Here is a 25,464-nt window from a genome sequence, read left to right as displayed (position 1 = left end):
TTTTAAAATTTATTTTGTTGGTTTAGATGAGCTTATTTTATAGAAGGATTTAATAACTAATTCAAACAATTTAATTTATATTTACTTATAATTAAATTATTATAATTTTAAGCTCAGATATTAAATTAAATTTCCTTGATTAAAAAATTTCATTTTATATAATGACAATTTATTTTAAAATTAAATTAGATAAAAAATAGATCATTCATTTTAAATTATGTTTTTGTTTTATTGAAGTAAAATAAATAATTTTTTGTATTTATCAAAATTTAACAAAATTTTAGTTAATTTTATCAAGCACTAAATGGATTTTATTACTCCTTTCATTTAATTAAAATAAAAAGAGATTTTCATTACAAATTTTTAGTAACAAAATAATAATTTGAAAATTTTTTCTTATTTGAATTTAATGACAAAAATTATTTTAATAAATTTAAATAAATAAATAAATTTAATTTTGTTTAAAAGAATTTTTAAATACAAAAAATTCAGTTTATTTTTAAACTATTTCAGATTATATTATTCTATTTTGAAAAATTAAACAAAAACTTAATTCAAATATTAAAATAATATGAACGATTTTTATTGGATTAAATATCGAGTGTAGGTTGAGAAAATAAAAGTATAATTAATTGAAAAAATTTATTTTGTAAACTATTTTTTATTAGAAACGAAAAAATAACAAGTTATTAAATAATTAAGTATTGTTTATAATAATCTTATTCAAAAATAAATATTATTATTTATTATTTTATAATTACACTTACTTCTGAAATTTTATATTAAAAATTTGTTCCGATTTTTAAGTAAGAAGATTATTAGATTTAGTATTTTAGATATATTAAAAATAAATATATATATAGATAATTTACTTTGACATTTACTTAGTTTTTATAATATTTATAAAAAATTAGATAAAAGTTTTCTGGTTAACCAATTTATTTATCTATTAATTAATTTTTGTGTGCATTAAGTTTAAATTACATTAAAACTTAAAACAAATTTTGAGATAAAAATAATACACCTAATAATAAGCATGAGAGATTTTTCAAAAGGGTTTAAGATTTTAGTTTTCTCTTTTAAAATTATTTTAGGGGTATTAGATAAAATTTCTAACATTGTATACTTTTGTTATTAGCCATTTAAATTTAATCAAATTAGAGAGGCTATGCTATTCTTTATTTTACTTAGTCCAATAATTTAGTCAGTGGCATGGAGTATACTTTTAGCTTAGATGAGAGTAGATATACCGAAACCGCTAAAAATGAATCGAGTTAAATAATCGACATCTGTTTTATCATTTGTTTGTAATTTACTAATAAGTGTTGTTGAATATAATGTTAAATTATTGTTTCAAATTGTAAAATATCTACCCTAATCTGTAATGATAACACTACTTTAATAGATTAAAATATTTCCTTTCTGTCTTTTTGGTTACACATATTTTAAGTATTAAGCCATTCTGACTAGGGATTTAATGAAAAATCTAGCTCCTCACTTGTTTTTATTTTAACAAATAGAAGAAGAAGAGGAATAAGAAAAAAAGCTTATGAAAGAAAATAATAACAATAATAATAATTAAATTGTAGAATTAAAACATGAATAGATATCTCCAAAAATGGTATCGAAATCAATTAATAAAAGCATCAGTAGTATCAATATATCTCCTGAATCATCATCTTCGCCAAGAAAGATAATTAACCTAAAATAAGCATTTTAATAAGAAGAAAAACCAGGAAGCCAGTAAATTCCTATTAACATTAATTTGGATCTTAAAAATAAAGGATCCTCATAGAGAATCGATTCAGAGCTAGACGATTCAAAGAATTTACATAATCCTTTTTTGTCAAAATCACCAACTAATAATGATTAGCTATATTAGAAATATTTTAATTAGAACATATTTTAAACAAAAAAGCTATTGAATCAAAATTCTCCTCTTAAAAAGCCCCATGAAAGTATAGATTTATAAAATACATTCGGTAATAGTGTGCTTTTAATGTAAAATTAGTAAAGAAAAGAATCTATTAGCTCCCCTACCAGAAAAAAAAATAATCATTAGTTAGTTGCTTAAAATACTGATTTTTTTGATGAAGATAATATGCATTAAATGAGAAGAAGAGCAACAAGTATAAAAAAAAAAGGTTTTGATAAGTCTATCCAAAATATAACTTAACTCTTGAAGTATAATAATTAATAATAGCAATAAATTATTCACCATTAACAATAAGTACAGTAGTAAGAAGTAACTAGAAAAAGAGGTATAAGCATATTAAAAAGAGAGAATTTAAATCAACCAAATAATGCTGCTCTTCACTTGTAAAATCAATAAGTTATCCCTGAAAATGAGGCTGAAAATGATTAGGAGACAAACGATAAAGTTTTCAACGAAACTGATTTACTTCTTGATGCGAATATTCAGCCTACATTTGACACTCTGATTCAAGATCATAATTTAGAATAATTTTTATTGATTACAGATGTAATTGAAGCTATGTTTGAGGTAAAATTTTCTATAAAGTTCATAAAAAAGAATTTCATGAAATTTAAGATATTTAAAAAATACATTAAATTTGAATAATAATAATATAAAAATTATATCACTCAAAAGCTACTTTTAAATTATATTTACAGCATAAAAATGTTTGAATTATTAATTTTATATTTACACCAATTGAAATTTAAATAATCTTATGATAAAAATACAGATTAATTTTGAATTTTTAATGATTTAATAAATAAAATTCATTTTAATTTTTTTAAATGTAATTAAATTTAAAATAAAGATTTTCATTTTATTTTTGAAATTAAAAATAGGCTTTACCTATGACTGTTATACAGTTCATTAACAATGGTATTAATGATTCTTGGAAGTTATCAAATGGAACTTATAATCTTTTTATTTATTTTTCATTTTTTACTTCATTAATAACTATTTTTTTACATGGTATTTCATTGATAAATATACTTTATGATGAAAATATCAAAATATTTTACTTTACATTACAATTTTTACAAAAATTTTAAATGAATAATAATGATGATAAATCATAAACTTACGAAAGCGATTCTACTGATAAAAATAAATAAAATAGTGATAACAAAAATAACAATAATAATCAATAAGCTAATGAGGAAGAAAACAAAAATGAAAACTTAAAAAATATTAAAAAGAAGAATTCAAAAAAGAGTAAAATCATTTAATTTATTTATTTTAAAAAAATAACTTTAATCATTTTTATCTTTAAAGAGGCTGAAGGTTTTGGAAGGATTTTCCCCATGAGAGCAGAAGTTAAGTTAGATAATTTAATGTAGCTTAATAAGCTATCAATTCTTCGATAATAAGCAAGTGAGGAAATAAAATCGTTACAATTATTCTATAATGGCTATAGATATTAATCTTAAAAAATAATTAATACAATAAGCAAAGCTTTGGATAAAATAAAATTTTTAAATAAATTGATTATCGAATTTGATGATAACTTTTACTAAAAAGAGATATCTCCATTAATAAATAAAATTCTTACTGAGCAAAATAATTTGAATAATCTTTAAATATCCTACTATGGTAATCAAATGAGTAAGGAAGAAGCTTATAACATCTATAGAATGATTAATTCATGGCATTTAAAAATATAAGATACTGCTGAAGATATTTTATTTTAAAATAACTCTATTTTTATATGGAGATGTTATAAACTAAAATAAGTGTATCCTAATGATCTTTATGAAGTATTTTAAGATAGATTTGAAGCATTATTTGATACATCACCTTCAGAAAAATATATTGTAGAAATAGTCTTACCAGAAAAAGAGTTTAATGAGCAAGAGTGTGAAGAATTTTTATAAACTATGGCTGAATGGTATTCATTTTAAATATGAAAAAAATAAATTTTATTTTTAATTTAAAGCATTTTCAAAATATCTTTATATATTTAAATTTAGGGAGAATTTGCAGCACTTATAACTTATTTACAGGTCCATGCCAAGAAAATATGAGAGCTAAATGAATTATTATGTAAGTAATTCATAAAATCTCTAATCTTGTTTATTGGTAAGTGGGAAGAATGGATTGATTTACAATAAAGGATATAATTTATAACTTGATAAGAATAAAGTAAATTTGATTTTTTATTTATTTTTAGTAAAATATTTGTAAATAAAATCATAGAATTATCTATAAATTGAAAATCGTTCTTTTATTTTCAACTATGACGCCTTAAAATTTATATTTGACAAGAATATAAATTTAATTTTAAAGCTTTAATTAGAGGAAATTACCTTAAATTTTGAAAATCAAAACGAAAATGAAAATTACTTTAAAGAATATCATGTATAAAGCCTTATGAAGTTTGTGCAAGAATATAAGGGATTGGTTTCATTAAACTTAAATTTAAGAAATAATAATATTACTCCAATTACATCAGAATCAATAGGTTAATGCATACATAATTTGAGTTCTCTTATTGATATTGAATTGAACTTTAGTGATAATAGGTTTGGAGCCATTGGTGTTAATAATATTTTTAAGTTTTTTGATAAAAATAGTAGAAAATTTAGAAAAATATCTATAAATTTGTGTAGAAATTTAATTTAAAATGAAGGAGTTGGTCACTTAATTAAATTTTTAAATAATTAAACTTAAAAGCTGGTAATCTTAGAGATTTAAAAACTGAATAATAATAATAATATTGGAATAAGCACATCTTTTATTGAATCGAAAAAAGATATTTTTTTAGAATATCTTAGCTTAGATTTGTCCAATAATAGATTCAAATCTGATCTGCTTGATCATTTACTTAAAGTTATAAGTTCTTTGATACATATAAAATCTTTAGAATTAAAACTAAATGGCAATATTATTGACATTTAAACAGAATTTAATTTTAGCTTGCTTAAAGAATTAAACAAGTTAGGCTTAACTTTTTGGTGTAACAATTTTTCTGATTAAAGTTTATGTAATCTTTTTAAGTCTATGAGAAGTATTAAATAATTAGAAGAGCTTACTTTTGAAGTTGTGAGTAATAATATGAGTGATAAAATATAATAATTTTAAGGACATTTGGATCATTTAAATACTCTAAAAAAGTTGGATTTGGTGTATAGTAAAAATGGTAAAAATCTAACACGTTTTAAGGATTTCGATTTAACTTTATTAGAGATAAGACATTTAGAAGAGTTTACAGTTGATTTATCAAACTGTAATTTTGGCTTAGCAGGAGTCACAGAGCTCGTAAAAAACTTGTACTTCTTATCTAGCATACTTAAAATTGATTTAAATTTCTCTGAAAACTTAGAGTTCAATGATGAATGTACTAATGCTATCTTGGGGAGTATATCTTCTCTTCCTCAGCTTAAAATTTTGGTTTTGAATTTCTAAAAAACAAGTATTACAGATAGAACAGTTGAAGCTATATTTAAAAAAATTGTTGGCATGACAACTCTAAGGTCCGTTACTGTTGATTTTATTGATAATAAAACTACATAAGCAGCGATGAAATACATTGTTGACGGACTTTTAAAGTCAAACCATATTTAGCACCCATAATTCAGAATATGATCGCAAATAAAATTACTAATTAGACTTTAAAAAATTTATCTAGAATAGAAAAGATAGTTTTTCTAATTTGAATAACAAATGTTATTTTTTTCTGATGAAAAATTTTTTTAAAAAATAAATAAAATAAATATTTTCTCATAATCTCAAATAGAAAAATTGTACATAATAATTAATTCAAATTTATTTAAAATTTTAAGAAACCAAATCAAAAAAAAAAACAAAAATTTTACTTATTACAAAATTTTATTCATTCATTTTTATATTTTTTGTGTGTATCTTACAATTTAAAAAAATTAACACTTCTTTTAATGCATAAATATGTATAAATATTTTTGATTAATCAATAAATTATTAATTGAATTTATGTAATTATTAATGTGTAAGAAAATAGATAATATTTATAAATAAAAGGAGAAATAGATTATTTATTTTATGCTAACAAACTTCAGTTTTAGAAAATGACTGTTAATATTTTTGAATATTTGCATCAAAATTTTTTATTTTCTTTAAATCTAGTAGCCATTGATTTAGTTATAGCTGTAAAAGTACTATTTAAATGATTTTTTATCTCTAAAATTGAAAAGAAGATGATTACTATTAATAATATTAATTATTTGTAATTTATTTGAAATTTATTTGATTACAAATAATATTAATTTTCTAGATTCAATTAAGTAAAAATTAAAACAAATTCCTGGATAATAGTTACTTAAGAAAATTAATTAATATAGTATTTTTATTTTAAGTTTGCTTAATAGATGGGATTTAAATAAACTAAAAGCTATTTAAGGATATCACTATTCGCTGTTAAAGTGGCTATAGGTATATTTGGATTAATTAGCGATATCATTTATTACTATACTGAAGATTTTAAGATTACTTACATCAAAGATATTATGGCTTTTTTTATCCTATTGAGTCCTTTAATACAAGTACTTGCTTGGGGAATATTATTATCTGAAATAAAAATGAAAATTCCTGAACCGCAAGAAGATGAAAGGGTTAAAAACTCTAAAAGTTTATTTTAGTATATATGCAATTATTTATATTGTTTAGTTATTTATTACTTTACAATATTAAAATCAATACTTATGCTACTGCCTTATACAATATTTGTTGCACTTTTGTAAGAAACAAAAGTCTTTCCTGTATTTCTTTTTGGGTATACTTACTTAAAATATCAAGCAGTTCTTACAGCTGATTTAATGAGGAACATATCTTCGTATTTAGAATTCTAAGACGAAAAAGAAGCAAATAAAAAAAATTTAAAATAAAAAGAAAAGTCACTTTAGAAAGAGTCATCTAACTTGCAGTAAGCACAATTAAATAACTAACAAATTTTAGATTTTCATAAAGATTAAATTGAGGTGATTGGAAAATAAAGTAATCTTAAATAAATAAGCAATAATAACCGCATATCAAACAATCAAGATTAATTAGAACAAAGTAATTAGCATTTTTATTATTAAATGAAAATTTATTTGAAATAAAAAAAATTATAGAAGCTGATGATAATCTGATATAAGAAAATAAAAATTCAATGAATATTTTGAAAAAAATGTTCTAAAATTCAAAGAGGAATCAGCTAAAAACAAAAAATTTTATGCAGACCATATCTTAAACAAATAACTCACAAATATCATAGTACTAGAAATAAAGGTAATTAATTTAAAAATAAATTAAGATTAAATTAACCTTTAAAATATTTAGTGGAATTCATTAGATTGATAATACCAATAATAATTTTGAATCTAATTAAAATTTACCATTAAAAAAACTTCAAAATCTAATAACTATTCAGTTATGTAATGATAGATTTTAAAAAAATACATAAATTATAAATGGATAGTCTGTGGCTGAAGAAAACTATTTAAAAAATACTCCAAACTCTATAAAAAGTAATTATGATTCTACTTATTAATTAACCTAGTAGTAGGAAGAAAGTGTCAATAAATTTGGTTTTTCATAAATCGATGTGACTTTAGACGCTAATTTGCTCCCTACTATAGATACTTTGCTAATAGACAAAAACTTACAATAATTTATCTTGATTACAGATATTGTTAAGGCTATATTTGGAGTAAATAATTGATTTTACATTATTTTAATTACAGATAGAATAATTTAATAACAAGTCTTTAAATTCTAAAAATTATCTATTGCTATTTTAAATATAAGATATTCTAAATGTCTATCATTATAAATTATTTAAAATATTTGTTTTATTTAAATTAGGCTCTACCAATGACTATTGTAAAGTATTTGAATAACAACTTAAACAATCGATGGAAGACTTCATCGAATAATATAGATTATTTTATATTGCTTTCTTTCCTAATATCTTTGTTTACAATTTTAACCCACGGAATTCAGTTAATGGGAATATTATACAATGATAATATCAAGATTTATTACAAAACCTTATAGTATTTAAGTAATATGCAAAAAAAAGACTTATAATCAACTAAAAATCTTATTAAAAAATAAAAAAATATTAATGAAAATGATTTACAGATGTAATAAAGATAACAATTACTTGAAGACTACTAAGAAAATGACTAACTAAAATAAAATTAATTTTTTGGTAAAGTTTATTTAAAAATTATTTTAAAATGAAATTATTATTTTATTAAATTAATTAGGATTTGGAAAGCTATTTCCTATGATGAAGATTTTAAAAATTAATAGTTAGAATCAAATAAAAAAATTAAATATGCTCAGACAATAGGCTTGTGATGAAGTTAAATGCATGTAGTACAATTTAAGTAACCACACATTTATTGCTGCTAATTTGCAAAAACACATGAAGCAATCACTTCCTAAATTTAAAAATTTATAAAAACTTGTCATTAAGTTTAACAATAACTATTTTGGAGAAGGACTTGAGGAAATTGTGAAAAATTTTTTATCAAGCATGCCCTTCTTAAGAAACATTTAATTATCTTTTTACTAAAACTTATTAAAGCAAGAATAAATATAAATAATTTACTTATCTATTAATGAGTGGATGACTAACAATTAAAACTAAATAATATCTGTTTTATTTGAAACTGATCTAGCTTTTTTATGGTACCCTTCATAAATAGAACTTGAAGAAAATTAATTTTTATTTCTTGATAAATTATAAGAAATGATTATTGGTTATAATAAAAATGATAAAATTATATTTAGTGTGAATATTCCTGAAAAAACCATTCTTGATGACGAGGCTTAAATTCTATCATAATAAATTATGGATTGGTAAAAAAAGAAGTTTTAATTTTTAAATAATATAAATAAATAAATTAATAAAAAATAAAGAAATAAATAAATATACTTTTCAATTAATTTATTAGGATTAATTTGCAGAAATTTCAATTGAATTGCAAGGAATTAAGTGCAGCAGGAGAGAATATGATAAAAAAAGCTCTTTTAAATAATTAATCAATATAAAATCATTAATTTTCTTGTTCTAAAAATGGAGTGATTTGCAGTAAAGGTTACCGATTCGATGCTTAGCCAAATAAAGTAACACACAAATAACTACATTTTAATATGCCTATAAAAATATTTTTTATCTATATGAAAGGGATATTTATATATTTAGAATGAAAACTTTTTCTTTAATGTAATTGGGGTAAATATTCTGATCAACAAATAAATCAAAGAGTAATGGAAACTATATTTGCACACTATTAACTTAAATTTTTCACAAGAAAATCCTTAATCAAAATATAGTTTATGCGAAAGTGAACTTTAAGCCTTATTTCATTATCTCAGCTCATAAAACTTTATTAAGAATATTTCTATAAATCTTCTGAATAATAATCTTGGAGATAATATTGGGAGTATTATTTCTTAGAGCCTCATTTAGTTACCTAAGTTAGAAACAGTTAATATCAATTTTGAAGGTAATAGACTTACGAAGATAGGGTTTAAGGATTTTATAAATGTATTTACCAAAAAAAAGAAGTCTTTAAAATGTTTAGAACTAAATCTTAATGGATGTCAAATTTATTAAGAAGGTGCTTAATAGCTTTGCAAGTATTTTGAAATGCTAATATCTAAATAAGAAAATTAAAATAATAGATCTGATATTTAACTTTAAAAGTTTGTTATCAATTTAACCAAAAATAGAGTTAATTAAAAAGGAATAGAACTAATTCTTGATAATATTTCCAAAATATAATCTCTTGAATATATTGATCTAATTATTAAAGGTATCTCATTAGCTAATGTTCATAAATTTGATTTCTCTAGTCTTTGTTACCTGAGAGAATTGCACTTAACTTTATGGTATAACCAATTTACAAAAGATGGATTTTCTAATTTTGTTTCTTCTTTTGAAACATTCCCATCTACTATATAGAAACTAAATCTTGATTTATGTCATAATGAAATATAATCTTAGCTTTACCCTTTTCTTAATTTCTTAAATAAAAACAACAATTTACTTGAGTTGATCTTGAACTTAGAAGGAAATAGTAACTTAAACTTTTTACCAAATATTAAAGAAATATTGATGGATTAGCAAAGAATCCTATCACTTTAGATAAATTTGAGTCGCTGTGATTTTGATTACAACTCTATTTTGGAGCTAAAGTAAGGGCTTATATTTTTAGTAAATCTTAAAATTTTGTGCTTAGATTTTAGCAAAAATAAAAAATTTGACGATGACTGTTTCCTAGCAATTAACTTCGTATTTTCTGAGCTAAAAACTCTAGAAGAAATATAATATACTTGCTAGGAGACCTAAATTACAAACTAGTCAATAGAAGCTATCTCATATTAGTTGTAAACATTCAAAAAGTTAGAAACCTTTATTGTTGACTTCTCAAATAATAATATTGATGAAAGTATGAAAAATCTGCTTAGGTAATCTCTCGTAAAGGCAAAAAAGATAACTAATCCTTCATTAATTATATGAGAAACTTAAATATGATTTTTCAACATTATTAAACAAAATAAAATTAATCAATTTTAAAAATAAAATAATTTAACAAATTTTAATAAATATTTTAGCCAAAAAATTTTATATTATCATAAAGTATTAAAATAAAAATATATATTTAGGTTTTTCGTTTTTGCAAAAATACAAAAAAAAAAAATAAAACAGTATTTCTATTTATTATCTTAATTAAATCAAAACATTAAACTTCGCTTATTGAAAATCGAAATGGCATTTTACTCTATTATATACTTTTAAACAGTAAATCAACTTAGATATAATATAAAAATTCATATATCCTTTAAGTTTAAATACTTTTTTAAACTTTAAATTAAAAAAAAATTAATATGATTAGAATTATTTTTTGACTTGAATTATTAAAATCAGAATTTAATAATTTAAATATTTATAAAATTATGCTAATTAAGTTAATTATCTTTCTATCTTTCATTTATTTTTTAAAGCATAAAATACTAAAAATTTGTTTGTTGATTCAGTAAGTAAATTAAGACTAAAATTATAGAAAAACAATCTTTTATTATGGATGAAACCTATTGTTTTTAAATTATTAATGAAATAAGATAAATTTAATATAAAAAAACATAATTGATCTATAAATTTATTTCTCCTTTCTGTTTACTTAATTGAATTTATTAAGATGATATGATATATTTAGATTATTCAGAATGTAAATATTGTTAAATTGAATATTCAATATCAAATAACAAATATTTTCATAGTTTTATTTAAATATTATGCTAATTATGTTACATTTATTAAAAGAACATTTTACATTATTTTAAAAAAATAAATGTACTTTAATAAAATAAAAAATATCAAATTTACAAAGCTAGATAATTAACATTGGTTGAAAAAAAAAGTTAATAAAAAAATTAGCTAAAATAACTTTATATAAAAACAAAATGCAAAAAAGAAAGAGCTAAGTTTCAAATCATTAGATTGATAATGGAATAAATAAATGGAATCTATAATTTAAATCTCCTATTCATGAAACACTATTTTTAGATTAAAAAATTCTTGAAGTAATATTTATTATCATATTTTTTATATAACATTTTATTTTATATTTTGTTTGTTCATTAAAACAGGAAAAAAAATTATTTCTTTTTATAGCTGCTACTTTGCTTGGTTCGTTATCTATTTATTAATTAATATATGAATAAAGTATAGCAACTGTGGCTTTTTTAGCGCTTACTATTTTGCTTATCTTGGCATTAGCGTTTTTTAAAAAATATTACACTTATTTGATCTTCATATCATAACTTACTCTAATAGCAGTCTGTGGTTATCACTTAAAGTACTTAAAAAATATAGATATGACTAAAAATCAATCCATGCAAATTGGACAAGTACTTTTTATAACTAAATTAATCAGTATTTTTTATTAAAAATGAATTAATTAAACGAGTTTTAGGAACCTCATTTGAGAAATTTTAAATGTTAAAAGGATACCTTATTATTTTTAATAATTATAACAGATATGTATTTGCATGCTTCTAATAGGCACAGGCTAATTTTTATTAGATTTACTTGTTTAAGTAGAGTTATTTATCATTTCGATAATTGATATTGATAAAATTGAGTTTGATTCTATTTACAACTTTTTATTGGTTCATGCAATATTTTTGGGAGTCAAATATCATCTTATAAAAAAGTTAAAAGGCTTGTCATTGATTTAATTATCACTAAATGAACTTCAGTCGTTTATTAACACCAATTTCAGCTTAGGTTTTTTCATGTCATATTTGGATCCAATTACGAGCGATTTCTAGATAATAGGTATTTTATGTTTTTAAATTTAAAAAATAATTTAAAATTAATGTATGTACGCCTATGATAAATAATTTTAATTTTATAATGTTTAATGAACTAATTATTAGCTTATTTTATTTAATTGGTCGAAACAAATAGTTTACTTCGATTAATCAGTTTTTTTGTATTTTTAATTGTATTTTTTTCTTAATCTAAATAGATTACAATCAAGCCTTATCTAAGATAGTAGGAGATTCAAACAATTTAAAAGGATATGTAAGCTAAATAAAGATCGATCTACCAAATTCAGATCTAAAAGAAAATTTTTTAAAAAAGGATGCATCTTTAAAAGATTATCTAATGTAAAAACATTGGATGATAAATGATATTTTATAAAATAAATAACAAATAAACAATAAATATTCAAGGCATTCAAATGAATAAAATAATTTGTAGAGATCTACTTTAGACTATATTAAAACATGTAATGTAAATAACATGCAAGCTAATTAAAATATTCAAGCATAATAATCTGAATCTCCTTTCTACAATAGAAATAATAGAAAATAGCTCTCAAATGTATATAATGTCTAAACAAAAAAATCAAAAGCTTCCTTTGTAGAAAATGCAAGTTTTGCTGCACTAAATAAATTAAATTTAGCTATAAATAATTAAAAAAGAAGTTCAGAAAATTTAGATTAATCACCAATAAAAAAGAATCAAAACGATATTCTGGAATAATTAAAATTGTTGAACAAAATTGATACTCTCTAAGGATTTTATTAAGATGAGTCATCTAATAAAAAGACATATTTCAAAATAAAAGTAAGGCTTATCTTGATGGAGAGACCATATTTAGGAGTAACTTTAGAGAATTTAACAGATAAGAGAGAAATAGAGGATATTAAAACAAGTATAAATAATTAAATAACGATATATTAGTAAAGTTTGATTTAAATGAAAATGTAAGCTATTGAAACAATAAAAATATGCAAATCGATACACCCATCCTAAATGGTAATTTTTATTTACATCAAACTAGTTTAGAAGCTCTCTTTTTATTAGGTTTTCTAATGTAAAATAAAGGGTTTTGAGTTAACTTTTTCAATAATGCTAAGAAAAAAATATCAATACTTTTTTTCTGCCTTTTGATAATGTTTTTTTAAGTAATTAATTATTAATTTAATTTTTATTACATTTAATAAAAGGTTCCGTTGCTATCATAAATCAATTTAATGGACTATTAGTAGGAATATTTGGTTAAACGCGAAGAAAGTAAAACAAATAGGATTAGAAAGTCTACGTTTAATCTCAAATCTTTATTAAAAGAAATTGAAGATATATTTTAAATATAAGTGATATTTAAAGGTGAACTATTGTAAAATTAAAACTCTATGCAAAATAATAGCAGTAACAAGCTCATGTCTGCTAATAATTATTAACAAAAACCCCAAAAGGATTCACTGTTTGCTAAATGGAAAAATAATTTCACTGAAACAAATTAAAATATTTAATAAATACCTTCGTTGTATATTTAAAATCAAAACTCAAGTAATGTCTCTTTTTCCAAAGAAAATACTTAAAATTCTAATAATCAGATGGGGAAATTATTTGAGGATATTAATAGCGGAAATTCGGTACTTAACGCAGTAGATGATCAATTTAATGTAAATAATGATATTCAAAAAGTAAGATAAATCTTAATAGCTTTAGTTACTAATATGATTACTTGGTATAAGATATTAATTGTAAAGAAACCATCATTCGGCGATAAGAGCAATATTAAAGAATCATAAATTGATTTTTCGCCAATTGAACTTATTTGCACTGAAGAATCAAATTAATTCTTTGAATTTTACAAACTAAAGCTCATACTTAATTGTTAAGATGCGCCTTTTATGCCATCAGCTGATGACTTGCTTAAGTATCTAAATGGAATTCGTGATATTAGAATTAATCATATATGCAAAAGAATAATAAATTTGTACGTATAGCTTATAGGGCCTTATAAAATAAGCTCTTAAGTTGCTGATGGGAAGATTATTGAAATTTCATTTGATCTTTTTAAAGATTTAGAAATAATAGAGAATAGAGATTTTTCTTAAATGTCTTAATCACAAATTTGTTCATTTTAATTATTTACAACACCTCCATTAACTGCTACAAGAAATTCTATAAATTAAATGTATACCAATTTAAATAGTGGCTAAAGGCAATATAGGTAGTTCCGCCAGCGATCCAAAAAGACAAAAACTTTAAGCAATTCAATTAATTTAAACTCATTTCAAAAGCATCTAACTCAAATCAAATAAATAAATTCTGATCAGTAATATGAAATTTAAGATTAAGCTATTCATTTTCCGAACAAATAATTAGGAGATAGTGAAAGACTCTATGGAGAAAGTAATGAAAATTTTGGAAATAATCATGATGCAGCACCTATTGACCTTTCTTTAAGACAACCACAAATAAATCTATAAAATTCTATATTTAATTTGAATAGTGTCAGAGATTCTTAGCAATTGTACTCAAACTCACCTGATTAAATTACAAATATTGATCAATCTGAAGATATGTATAATTCAAAATCCCCAGATATAAACTCTGCGATGAAGACTTTATTTAATAGAATCACTACAACTCCTTAATCGAAATAAAGACTAGTACCTAAAAAGTAATTGATATAGTTTATACAAAAAAAATCAAAATCAAGTACAAATTTAGAAAATTTATCTGAATCCAGCGTTTCAAACAGCGTTGGAAACAGCTATGATGACTATTACAATAAATAATATAAAGAATAAAAAAATTAAGTGAATGAAACTGTAAAAAAGAATAAAATACATACAATAAGCTCAATTAATTAACACCAAATATGAAAAAAATAAATGATATTACACTAAAATTTTATATTACTCAGATAAATTAAATTATTTTTTAAAGATAAATCCTTTTGTATAATGGAAAATATTGTTTAAATAATAATCGTCGGACAAAATAATACTTATTTATATAATTCGAGCTATTTTATTAAAATTAAAATCGAAATTAAATAATAACGCAATTTCAAAATTATTTGTTTCTATGCTTGAATCTGCTTTGTAATAAAGATCAAATACCACTCTACTTTTTTTCCCAATTTTTCATATTAAATTTACCTCAATTTATTTCATTATCAAATATTTTCTAAGAATTTTGAAAATTTTATGAATTAAAATTATATTTTTTCCAGAACCATTTAGATAATAATTACTTCAAAAAACTAAAAAGCAAATAATAAAATGTTTTTTTTCAAAGAAAATTTTAATTTCTGCTTCAAATAAATAAAATTTTACAGTAAAGTGTTGGTATAAATTTTATTTTTTACTATTTTCCTTTTGTTACATAACTTATCATAAAATAGAAAAATAAGGCAAATGCTAAACAAGTTATTGCTCTCTTTTGTTGTGAAAAAAATTGCAAGTAAAATTTTTTAGAGTAATTAAATTTGAAACCTGTTTATATTGTATAATAAATAACTAAAAATTATATTGAAACTAAAAATTAAAAAAAATATATCATTAAAGAAAGGTAAATTTTAGTTGATTAAGGTGAATATAAAAAAGGAAAATGATAGAGTAGTATCTATAGAGTATACAAGGAATGCTTTTCTTGAGAAAATTTGATATGTTTAGTTAACCATATTATCATAGAGTAGATTATAATTAAAAAACTAAAAAGACATCAATAGGAGGTTTACTCAGCATTTGTATCGTAGGTCTTTCCTTAGCTTATTTAATTTATATCTTATACTTGTTTTTCAGTGGCTCTTATACTCCCTCAATTACAACTTTATAAGAAAACCAATCTGGTTTAACAACATAGACATTAAATTATTCTCCTTTTGCATTTTGCTTTAGATCTGGTGGAACAATTATCACGACTTGGAAAGAGTATTTCGAAGTTTATATGTATTTAGACAATAATGGTGATACTTTTAACACCGCTAGCTACTTTTCTATTAAAAAATGTGAAGATGTCCTTCCTGGTTTCCAAAATCTTGCAAGCTATTATTGTATTGATACTTCAGAAGTTCCTACTATTGAATTGAAAACTAATTAAGGTGATCCATCTGCAAATATAGTATTTAATTTTGCACTATTCATTAAAAATGGCTAAAGTCCTGGTAGTATTGTTAATGATCCAAATTATTACATGGAATTCGCTTTTATTTATCAAAGATTCTTTACTGATGATTAAAAACTAGAATTAGTATTAACTAGAGAGACTATTGTGATTGACCCAGCTTTGTTTGTTTAGGATTAATATGATGTAATTTTTTTCTTAATTTTTATCTCCTTATCTTTATTTATCAAACTTCTATATAATAAAATTAGGCTACACAATCACAATCGAAAGTTGATGATGGATTCCTCTTGTCTTCATGGAAAACATATACTTATATTAGCGACTTCAGAAAAACTTAATCATATCTTACTCAAGCTTCATCTAAAGTAAGATTTTAAAAATGGACAAACGGAGCTAATCTTATCAGATTATCATAAATTTCCTTAAATGATTAACTTTTCAAGCAGATAGTGTCATATCCAAAAATTTCAATTGTTTTAGCTTAGTTCTAGTCCATATTCAGTACTCTATTAATAGCTGGTATAATAGCTAAGATGGGAAGTGAAAATAAAAATGTTGAAGAAAGTATTGAAGTAATTATGAATAATTATTACAAGAAATCAGCTTTAGAAATTGATCAATTTATAGAATAGAAAAAGAAAAAGAAAAACAATAAAACCTTATTTGCAAATAATTAAGTTTAAGCAGACTAAACTAGCACTGAAGAATAAATCAAGCAAAGACTCAAAGTTAAAAATAGATTGTTTGACCTTTATGATTTTAAAATGTAAGTTATATTTTTTTAGAAAATATAATTTTAAATAATAATATCATTTTTATGATTATAGTATGAAGCATTATTACACTGACTGCAAAAGGATAAAAGATGATGAACCTGATCCTTAAGTTAAAGGATTTAAAAAAGCCCTAGAAAAGTCATGGAGTATGATGAATGCACATTAAGTTCATTTAGAAATTTTGAAGTTAAAAACTGCTATTTAAATGCTTTTAACTGACAAATAATATGCCTCTCTTGATTTCATTGGAAGAAGGTTGTTCCCGTCTGAACAAGACATAAACCATTTAGAAATTCTTGATAAATTAGATGAGAATGAAAATCTTAGAATTTAAAAGGCTTTAGAATATTATGAAGAACTAAACAAAATTGATTAGCCTTAAAATCCATTAGATTAGAAATTTAAAAATTCCCTCTTAAGATAAGTTTTTGAAGTTGAAAGAAAGAATGATGAGGAAGATGCGCTTATAGATTCAAAACGTCTTTAGGCTATGATGGAGAGCGGACTTGCTAAATAATAGTGACGATTATTTTTAATTTCCAGATTCTAAAATAGTTTATTAAAAACTTTTGAAAAATATTTTATAATTGTATATAATCTTTATTTTATCTGATTTATCTCTAATTTATAAATTAATTTTCTTACTTCGTTAATTTTACATTTTGTCATCTCTTGAGTACCAAGGCTTACTAAATCATCTATTATGTTTATTTATGAATAATGATTTAATAAATTTAATTTAAAAATTTTCAAAATTAGATTTAATTCTTAAACCGCCGCATCTTTATAAGTTAAATATATAACGTAAGAGACTTTTATCAAAAAATTTTATAGTTAATCATTCTTTTAGCTGACTTCTTTTTATAGATTATTTGAATATAAATATTTTGAAAAAAAAATACTTATATTTTGGGTTTAAAATAGTAAAGGGTTTATGTAAATTTTGTTTTTCAAATATCTTTACATTAATATTGAATAATAAATCTTCTTATGAGATACAGAGATGACACAATTTATAACTTCTTTGACGTCATTGTACACATTTTCTTTTTCATTCTAATAGCGTCATCACAAATCAATATAAAAACTATAAAAAGTGATAATATTAAAAATTTTTAAAGAAATTACTATAAAAAGTCAGAAAATTAATTACAAACAAACTATCAAAAAGGGAAGAAGAAAAAAAAAATTCTAAACAAATGGCCGAGAAAACAAAGAAATCTGGAGGTGGCTTAGCAGGTATAGTTGCTGGTGATAGTGCTATTTCTACAGTTGGTATTGGTATGGGTTTAAACTATAGAGGATATGACATTGTAGACCTTGCAAAGAACTCTACTTTTGAAGATGTTGCTTACCTTATTCTTTTTGGAAAACTTCCCACTTCAAAATAGTTGGAAGAATTTTTGGATTAAATTGTAAAAGCAAGATATCTTCCTGCTTAGTTGAAAGAAATTCTCGAAAGAATTCCTGTTGATGTTCATCCTATGGATATGATGAGAACTGTTAGTTCATTCCTAGGTTTGATTGAGCCAGAAACAAAAGAAAATGACTAATATAAAGTAGCAATTAGATTATTAGGTAATATTTGAAGCTTGTGTTTTAATTAAGGAATTATGATTTTAATGATAATTAAGTGATGTAAATTTAAACAAAATATATTATAAAAATAGGTATTTTTGGTCCTGCCATGGCTTATTGGTACCACTTTGCTCATAGTGGAGTTAGAATCAACGAGCAAACTGGTCCTAAAGACACAATTGCTTGTAACTTAGTTAAGCTTTTGCACCTTAGTCAAACTGCTGATCCTTTAATAGTTAGAGCTGTTGATGTTTCTTTAATCCTCTATGCAGAACATGATTTCAACGCTTCAACTTTTGCAGCAAGGTAATTAAGCAAACATATCTGTTTATTTTGTAAAAGAAAAAATTAAAAAGAAATCACATACAAATCTTTTTATTCTTTCAATAATTTAAATTCTCCTTGACGCAAACGTTTTTGGAATATTTTTATTTTATTTAAATTTTAATATTCGTAAGCAATAATAAATTAATTAATTATTTACCAATCTTTTTAATAATAATTAGAGTTACTGTAAGTACTTTGGCAGATTTCTACTCTGGCATAACAACTGCAATAGGTAATTAGTTAGCATTATTTTTTTAGTTGATTTTCATAAAATAATAAATTTTACTTTTTAATAAATAAAATTGTATTTTATTATAAAAGGTACTTTAAGAGGTCCCCTCCATGGTGGCGCCAACGAAGCTGTCATGCAATATTTAGAAAATATTCGTAGTATTGAAGAAGCTAATTCCTTTTTAACTGAATCTTTTAAATCTAAGAAGTTGATCATGGGTTTTGGTCATAGAGTTTATAAGAATGGAGATCCTCGTAGCGACATTATTAAAGAATACAGTAAGCTTTTAGCTGAAAAATAGCCTAAGTTTGGCAAGAAAATCCTTTATTAAATAAGTGAACATATTGAAACCAGAGTAGTAAATGAGAAAAAGAAATTCCCTAACTTAGATTTTTACTCTGCTTCTACCTATCACTAATGCGGAATTCCTACTGAATTATTTACTCCCATCTTTGTCATGTCTAGAGTAACTGGTTGGGCTGCACATATTTTTGAATAAAGAGCAAACAATAAGCTTATCAGACCAACCTCTAACTACACTGGTCCTTAAAAGCTTTCATTTGTTCCCTTAAATCAAAGACTTTGATCAAAAGAAATTTACAATAAATAAATAAATAAATAAAATAATTAAGAACTAAAATAATAATAAATTACTAAATATTTTTTTTATAAAATGTAATTTTATAAAATTTTTTTAAGTTTGTTAAAAATAAATTTCTTTATAAAAGTTTTAATATTATAAACAAAGTACAAAGCATTTTAACATAAATTACTAGTTTATTTAATATAGTGTCTTTAAGTCAAGAAGCAATTTTTGTAAAATATTAAAATTAGTATTTCTCAAAAAAAAAAAATAATAATAGTTATAAACCAATAGATTTAGACTGATTTTTAATTAATATCTAAAAAAAAAACTAAATAGATTGAGCAAACTATGAAAAAATCTTTATTAAATAAGCAAGATATTTTATTTTAATGTGAAGTTATGAAACAATCCAAACACCTTAAATCTTGGCGAAAGTATTCTTTTTTTAAAACTATAAAATGATTCTTTATGAGTCGCTAAAATTAACAACTATAAAAATAATACTAATTAATAATATAAAGCTTAAATTGCTACCATTAATAATCAGAAAAGTAATAAAATAAATTTTTAAATTTAGTAGAGTGATTGTAATTACTGAAGAATATGTATATACTTTTAAAAATGGAGAAATTTTAAATAACCCTACAGAAATTATTAATCTAAAAGACATTATAAGAACAGCTTCTATCTGCGATAAGTCTGAGCAAAATCAAAATTAATTTGTAATATTTTGCTATATATATATAGATATATTTATTTATCACTTTGTTTCAAAAAAGATTTTTATAAAAATAGTATATCTAAACTGATTCATGCACATTCAAATTTTAATGTCATTGCTTAGAGCTAAAAGATTATTTAATAGATTTTATAAGTAATATTATTATGAAGCTTTAATTTAATATTTTTTACTATTAAAAATAGACAAGAACACTTTTTCTTTACCCCCTAAAAATAGCTGAGAAAGTATTCTAATTAAATAAGAAAAACTTTCAGAAAATTTGCAGAAATCCATTTTCAATTAATATGTAGTTATATAAAATATTTTAAATTAATTATAAAAAGCAAATACCAAAATAAAAATTAATTAATTAATTAACTTGTATGTCTGTCTATTCAATTATTATTTATATTTAAGAATTAAATTGAATTTTTAAACTAGAATTAAGAACTTTTTATTTAAAATCATTATATGTACCTTACCTACCTAACTCATTTCCTGCTTTTATTAAATAAAAATTAATTCATAAGAAGAGACTAAGAAATTATTTTAAGATTTAAAAATAATGTTTTTTTGAGTTTTATTTAATAAATTAAAAATATTAAAATTTAAATATGATAATTCAAGATATGATTAGTTAGTTATGTTGATAGTTTTATAATATATTTATTAGTCTTTAAACATTTGAGGAAACTTAAATATATAAATCCAGGCAGATTAAATCAAAATAATTATTTAATTGTATTAAATACTAATTAATTTTTATTTTAAAATATTCATTTCAATGAAATTAATACCAGAATCAAACAAAATTTCAATCTTATAATGAGATTTCAACATCTTTATTATCCATATATATTTGCTCAAATATCTATCCATATAGACTATACCTAATAATATTTATCAAAATTAGCTATATTAAAATAAATAAATAAATTGATTACCTAATAAGCAGAGATTTACTGCAATCATTTTCTCTACACGGATTAAAGAATCCTATTAAATTCTCTTTGCTTAATGTTTAAATATTAAGGCCTCTTTTACTTTAGAAGAATCTCAAAGGGATTGTAACATCTATAACTTCAGCTCTTGCTTTATTTTAATGTAAATAGTTTGCCCTGTTTATTGACTCTTTTAACTCTTTAATATGTTGAGAATTTCCATAATACCCTTCTATAATTATCAAACCATTTCTATTAATTTAATACTAATTGTTCTCCTAAGATTAAAATTCTATTAAACTAAGTTATCCCTTTCTTTTCTTTATTTTTTCTTCTAAGGCTTTTTGATATTGAGCCTCTTTTTCATTTTCAGATTTTTAACTGCTTTTTTTAAAATATTTGATTCCCAAAATAGCTACTAGAGATACTATTCCAAATAAGGAAATCAGTTTTTAATGAGAGGCTTCAAATGATAACACAGGAAGACTTAATTCAAAGTTACTTTTTTTAAATCCAGCAATTAAATTTATGTAATCAGATTATATTTAAATGCCTAATTTAACTTTCCAATAATTATTCACTTTATAAGAAGCATTTATTTCTTATTCTGAGAGGATAAATGACTAATTAGCCTAAAGGTTTATTGAAAAATTTGTATTTGGTATCTTTTTAGTAACTTATGTCTTTAAGAATAAGTTAGACGAAGGATTTTTGTCAAATCTATTTTTTAGTTTTTGTGTATTTATTTCAATGGATTTAAATAATTAAAATAAAGTTACTGTAAATCATTATATTCAAGGTTAAATAAAGCTTTATAATTGCCTCTTTTCCATAATTAGTGTTAAATTCCAAGAGAAATAATGTCACCATAATTCAAATAAACTTAGCTATCTATTTATTTTTAAAGCAGCTTTAACAATTTAAAATAAAATTATTAAATTACTTGAGTTTAATTTTATAAATCTGAAAGTCTTTTATGAAAGAGGTACTCCTTATATGTATTCACCTTATTTGATTTCTGCACTTAGATACCTTATAATTAATAAATAATATTTATTTTACTTAAATATAAATCAGGTTATTTACATATCAGCATAAATGTTTTTAAGTACTGAAAAAGAGATATGATCAGCCCTACTTTTGTAATATCCTAATTTAAGTAAGGTAGTATCATTGTAGTAGTATTTGAGGTAAGGATAAAGAAAGTAAGAAGGAGACTATCTATTTTATACAATTCCTAAGTTTAAATGAAAATGAAGATTCTAGTATAGAGGCATTTTTATATCAGACATCGCAACCATGTTTTTATCTAAAAACAAATACGAAGCTTTATTTACAATTTTGATTTCTGGTTTGTTTACTTTAACATAAGTAAAGTTTTCATCATATTTATTTTTTTAGAAATATTGTAATGTAGGAATAAATCTTTTATTGATCTGATGGCAAGACTTCAAATTAAAAACTGTACGTGTTTCATAGCTCTTATCTACACTGTTTATAATTTTTTTTTTACTAATTATTTTTAATTTTTTTAAGTCCTTTTTGAAGGCCTCATCGTTGTACTGCTTTTGAAGTTATGACATTTATTCTAATTAAATAAATACGATTTCCCTAGTAAATTAAATAGCTTTTGAATATCTTTGATTAAAATTTAATAAAAAAATATATTAATCAAAAATAGATAGATTGAAATTTGATAAATGTTAAACATAGAATATTCTTCATTGCTATTAAAAAACTAATGATATTAAAGCAATCTAAAATATTTATTTATAACTTATTTCTAGAAAGATTTTATTTCGAAATCAATAAATTTATTTTAAGAAAGAAATTTTTATAAATAAAACTTGTAAAATTGTTTATTAGTAGTAATTTTAAGCAAATTAAATAAGATCACAGTAAAATATTTAATAATAAAATTTTTTATCTATTGTAAAATTTACTTTTATTAAATCAATTTATTTATATATTTATTTGAATGAAATGAAATGAAATGATGAGAACGCAAAATAGAATTATCACAAAAGATTTATTTAAAACCTGTTTAAAACTTTACAAAATTAAATTATTTTAAAATAAATAAATAAACAAATTAAAATTGTTAATTTGTTTGGTTAAAAAAAATAAATTAAAATTTTTATTCTTTGAATAATCAATTAGAATAAATATTTATTATTAAAATCTATAAATACCACACCACATATTATTGTTAACAATATTATTAAAATTAATTAGAAAGCTTTATAAATAGGAACAAGGATTAGGAACACAAAGACCACAATTAACTTAGAAAGCTTTTGAATAAATTAAGAAGAAAAAAGCTAATATCAAAAAATATATCAAAATGAACGATATTAATAAGATTTTGGACAATTAGGCTAAGCCAAAAAGCCACTTTAATTAATATTCACTTGATGAAATTGAAGATAAATATATGAAAGATGTTGTTATAAGTAGTAAACCTAATTATGAATATGAAGAAATGTACTTGTGTAAATTAGAATAAGGTAAGAAAACATATGAGTAATGTATAAAAGGAGCTATACCAAAGAGTAAATTTGATAAGATTCTTGAAAGAAAAGAACCATTAGATAATGATTTAAATTATACCAAAGTAGAAAAGCTAAAAAAATAATATATTTACGAATACATTGAATCATAAACTCATAGCTTTTAAAAATAGTAATAAGATATTAAAGTATTTCAGAAAAAGAATAAAAAATTGAATTTCTTTTTTAGTGATGCAGACACTATAGAAGAGATTGGAATAGATGCTGCTTATCATAATGTAATATAAGAATAAACTAGTTAAGGTTAGTAAGATAATGAGTTAAACGATCCCTTAGAATAAAGTTAGAAATTTAAATTAAAGGCCAAAGTAGATGCACATTCTTAAGGAAATAAATTATTCTTTGTTTATAAAGACTAGGAATATAAATTAGAAAGAGAGATTCCTGGAAATGTTTTTATAGAAGTTAGAAGAGGAGATATGGTTGGAATATTTAAAAAAGATGATTTTAATTATATTCCTATTGATTTAGAACAATAGTAATAAGCTTAATAGTAGTAGGCTATTAATAAAATGTAGAGCAGTATATCTAGTAATAACTAAGTTGTAATGGAAAGTAAACATCTAATTACAGAGTAATAGGATGATCGCTCAGAAATATCAACTCGTTCAAAAGCATATAGTATTAGCAGTCACCATACAAATCATTTATAATATAGGAAAAAAAATCAATACAATAAAAAGGTTACTAATAATTACTTAAATGTTACTCCTAATAAATAATTTGGTTCTTCAAAAAATATCTCATACTTGTCTACAGCTTCGTAGAAGCGTTATTGATTATAAATAACAAAAAAAGAGAACATTATTTGTTATTTAATTAATAAGATTCTCTTTATGTTTGTTTATTTTGAATTGAATATTTTTAACTTTAAAATATAAAATTATAGCAAAAATATTTTTAAAGTCATGTTTAAAATGTTTCCAAGTAGAATATTTTTTTAAAATAATTCATCTTTCAAGATAATTTAGAAATTTAAACTTTATTTATTAACTTTTTGAAAAAATAAAACCTTAAGTTGGATATAGTTAGTGATTTATGTTAAATTCTAAAAGTAATTGGAATATTTCCACAGTTTTGAAAGATGAGAAAGCATTTAATTTAAATAAGCAATCAAATAGATTAATTTATAAAATTACAGATTTATTTTTTTATCGTTTATTATGATAATTACATTTTTAAATGATTATAGATTAGAAATACATTTATGAAATCTATTAAATTGATAAAAATAACAAACTTTAAAATGAATTATTCAAAACTTTTGATTGGTGAGAAAGTATTTTATTTAAATATTTCAAAACAAAAATTTTGTTTTCAAGAAATTAAAATTCTATTAAATTTA

General features: G+C 21.9%; 8 protein-coding genes across 8 annotated transcripts; 7 read left to right on the top strand and 1 right to left on the bottom strand. All coding sequences in view use genetic code 6, as the record gives it.

Annotated features, from left to right (window-relative positions):
• Positions 1-957: 957 nt before the first annotated feature.
• On the top strand, positions 958-5,560 carry TTHERM_00537100 (transmembrane protein, putative; the record flags this gene model as incomplete). The annotated part of the gene is made up of 5 exons (XM_001023520.2): positions 958-2,503; positions 2,818-3,190; positions 3,251-3,863; positions 3,946-4,117; positions 4,172-5,560. The coding sequence occupies exons 1-5, from the start codon at positions 1,037-1,039 to the stop codon at positions 5,558-5,560; spliced, it is 4,014 nt and encodes a 1,337-aa protein (XP_001023520.2). The 5' UTR covers positions 958-1,036.
• Positions 5,561-6,294: 734 nt separating this feature from the next.
• Positions 6,295-10,587, top strand: TTHERM_00537080 (transmembrane protein, putative). Its single transcript, XM_001023518.3, has 7 exons — positions 6,295-7,006; positions 7,063-7,219; positions 7,271-7,640; positions 7,796-8,144; positions 8,203-8,800; positions 8,896-9,067; positions 9,129-10,587. The coding sequence occupies exons 1-7, from the start codon at positions 6,319-6,321 to the stop codon at positions 10,464-10,466; spliced, it is 3,672 nt and encodes a 1,223-aa protein (XP_001023518.2). The 5' UTR covers positions 6,295-6,318; the 3' UTR covers positions 10,467-10,587.
• A 2,171-nt stretch (positions 10,588-12,758) lies between these two features.
• TTHERM_00537070 (hypothetical protein) lies at positions 12,759-15,139 on the top strand (the record flags this gene model as incomplete). The annotated part of the gene is made up of 2 exons (XM_001023517.2): positions 12,759-13,277; positions 13,469-15,139. 2 exons carry the CDS (start codon positions 12,759-12,761, stop codon positions 15,137-15,139), a joined length of 2,190 nt encoding a protein of 729 aa, XP_001023517.2.
• A 730-nt stretch (positions 15,140-15,869) lies between these two features.
• TTHERM_000537069 (transmembrane protein, putative) lies at positions 15,870-17,687 on the top strand (the record flags this gene model as incomplete). The annotated part of the gene is made up of 3 exons (XM_012799806.1): positions 15,870-16,571; positions 16,637-17,154; positions 17,216-17,687. The coding sequence occupies 3 exons, from the start codon at positions 15,870-15,872 to the stop codon at positions 17,685-17,687; spliced, it is 1,692 nt and encodes a 563-aa protein (XP_012655260.1).
• A 676-nt stretch (positions 17,688-18,363) lies between these two features.
• TTHERM_00537060 (2-methylcitrate synthase/citrate synthase II) lies at positions 18,364-19,887 on the top strand (the record flags this gene model as incomplete). The annotated part of the gene is made up of 4 exons (XM_001023516.3): positions 18,364-18,742; positions 18,835-19,048; positions 19,249-19,301; positions 19,391-19,887. 4 exons carry the CDS (start codon positions 18,364-18,366, stop codon positions 19,885-19,887), a joined length of 1,143 nt encoding a protein of 380 aa, XP_001023516.1.
• Positions 19,888-20,490: 603 nt separating this feature from the next.
• Positions 20,491-21,036, top strand: TTHERM_000537059 (hypothetical protein; the record flags this gene model as incomplete). Its single annotated transcript, XM_012799805.1, has 3 exons — positions 20,491-20,609; positions 20,683-20,761; positions 20,812-21,036. 3 exons carry the CDS (start codon positions 20,491-20,493, stop codon positions 21,034-21,036), a joined length of 423 nt encoding a protein of 140 aa, XP_012655259.1.
• Positions 21,037-21,422: 386 nt separating this feature from the next.
• Positions 21,423-23,132, bottom strand: TTHERM_00537050 (hypothetical protein; the record flags this gene model as incomplete). The annotated part of the gene is made up of 5 exons (XM_001023515.3): positions 21,423-21,498; positions 21,553-22,269; positions 22,329-22,440; positions 22,493-22,581; positions 22,636-23,132. 5 exons carry the CDS (start codon positions 23,130-23,132, stop codon positions 21,423-21,425), a joined length of 1,491 nt encoding a protein of 496 aa, XP_001023515.1.
• A 761-nt stretch (positions 23,133-23,893) lies between these two features.
• TTHERM_00537040 (hypothetical protein) lies at positions 23,894-24,898 on the top strand (the record flags this gene model as incomplete). Its single annotated transcript, XM_001023514.2, has 1 exon — positions 23,894-24,898. The coding sequence occupies one exon, from the start codon at positions 23,894-23,896 to the stop codon at positions 24,896-24,898; it is 1,005 nt and encodes a 334-aa protein (XP_001023514.2).
• Between the last annotated feature and the right edge of the window lie 566 nt (positions 24,899-25,464).

Source organism: Tetrahymena thermophila (genome assembly GCF_000189635.1).
Source record: "Tetrahymena thermophila SB210 genomic scaffold scf_8254428, whole genome shotgun sequence".
In the NCBI taxonomy this organism is placed as follows: Eukaryota; Ciliophora; class Oligohymenophorea; order Hymenostomatida; family Tetrahymenidae; genus Tetrahymena; species Tetrahymena thermophila.
The sequence above is the reverse complement of the archived record's forward strand: the minus strand, read 5'-3'. Positions and strand labels throughout refer to the sequence as shown.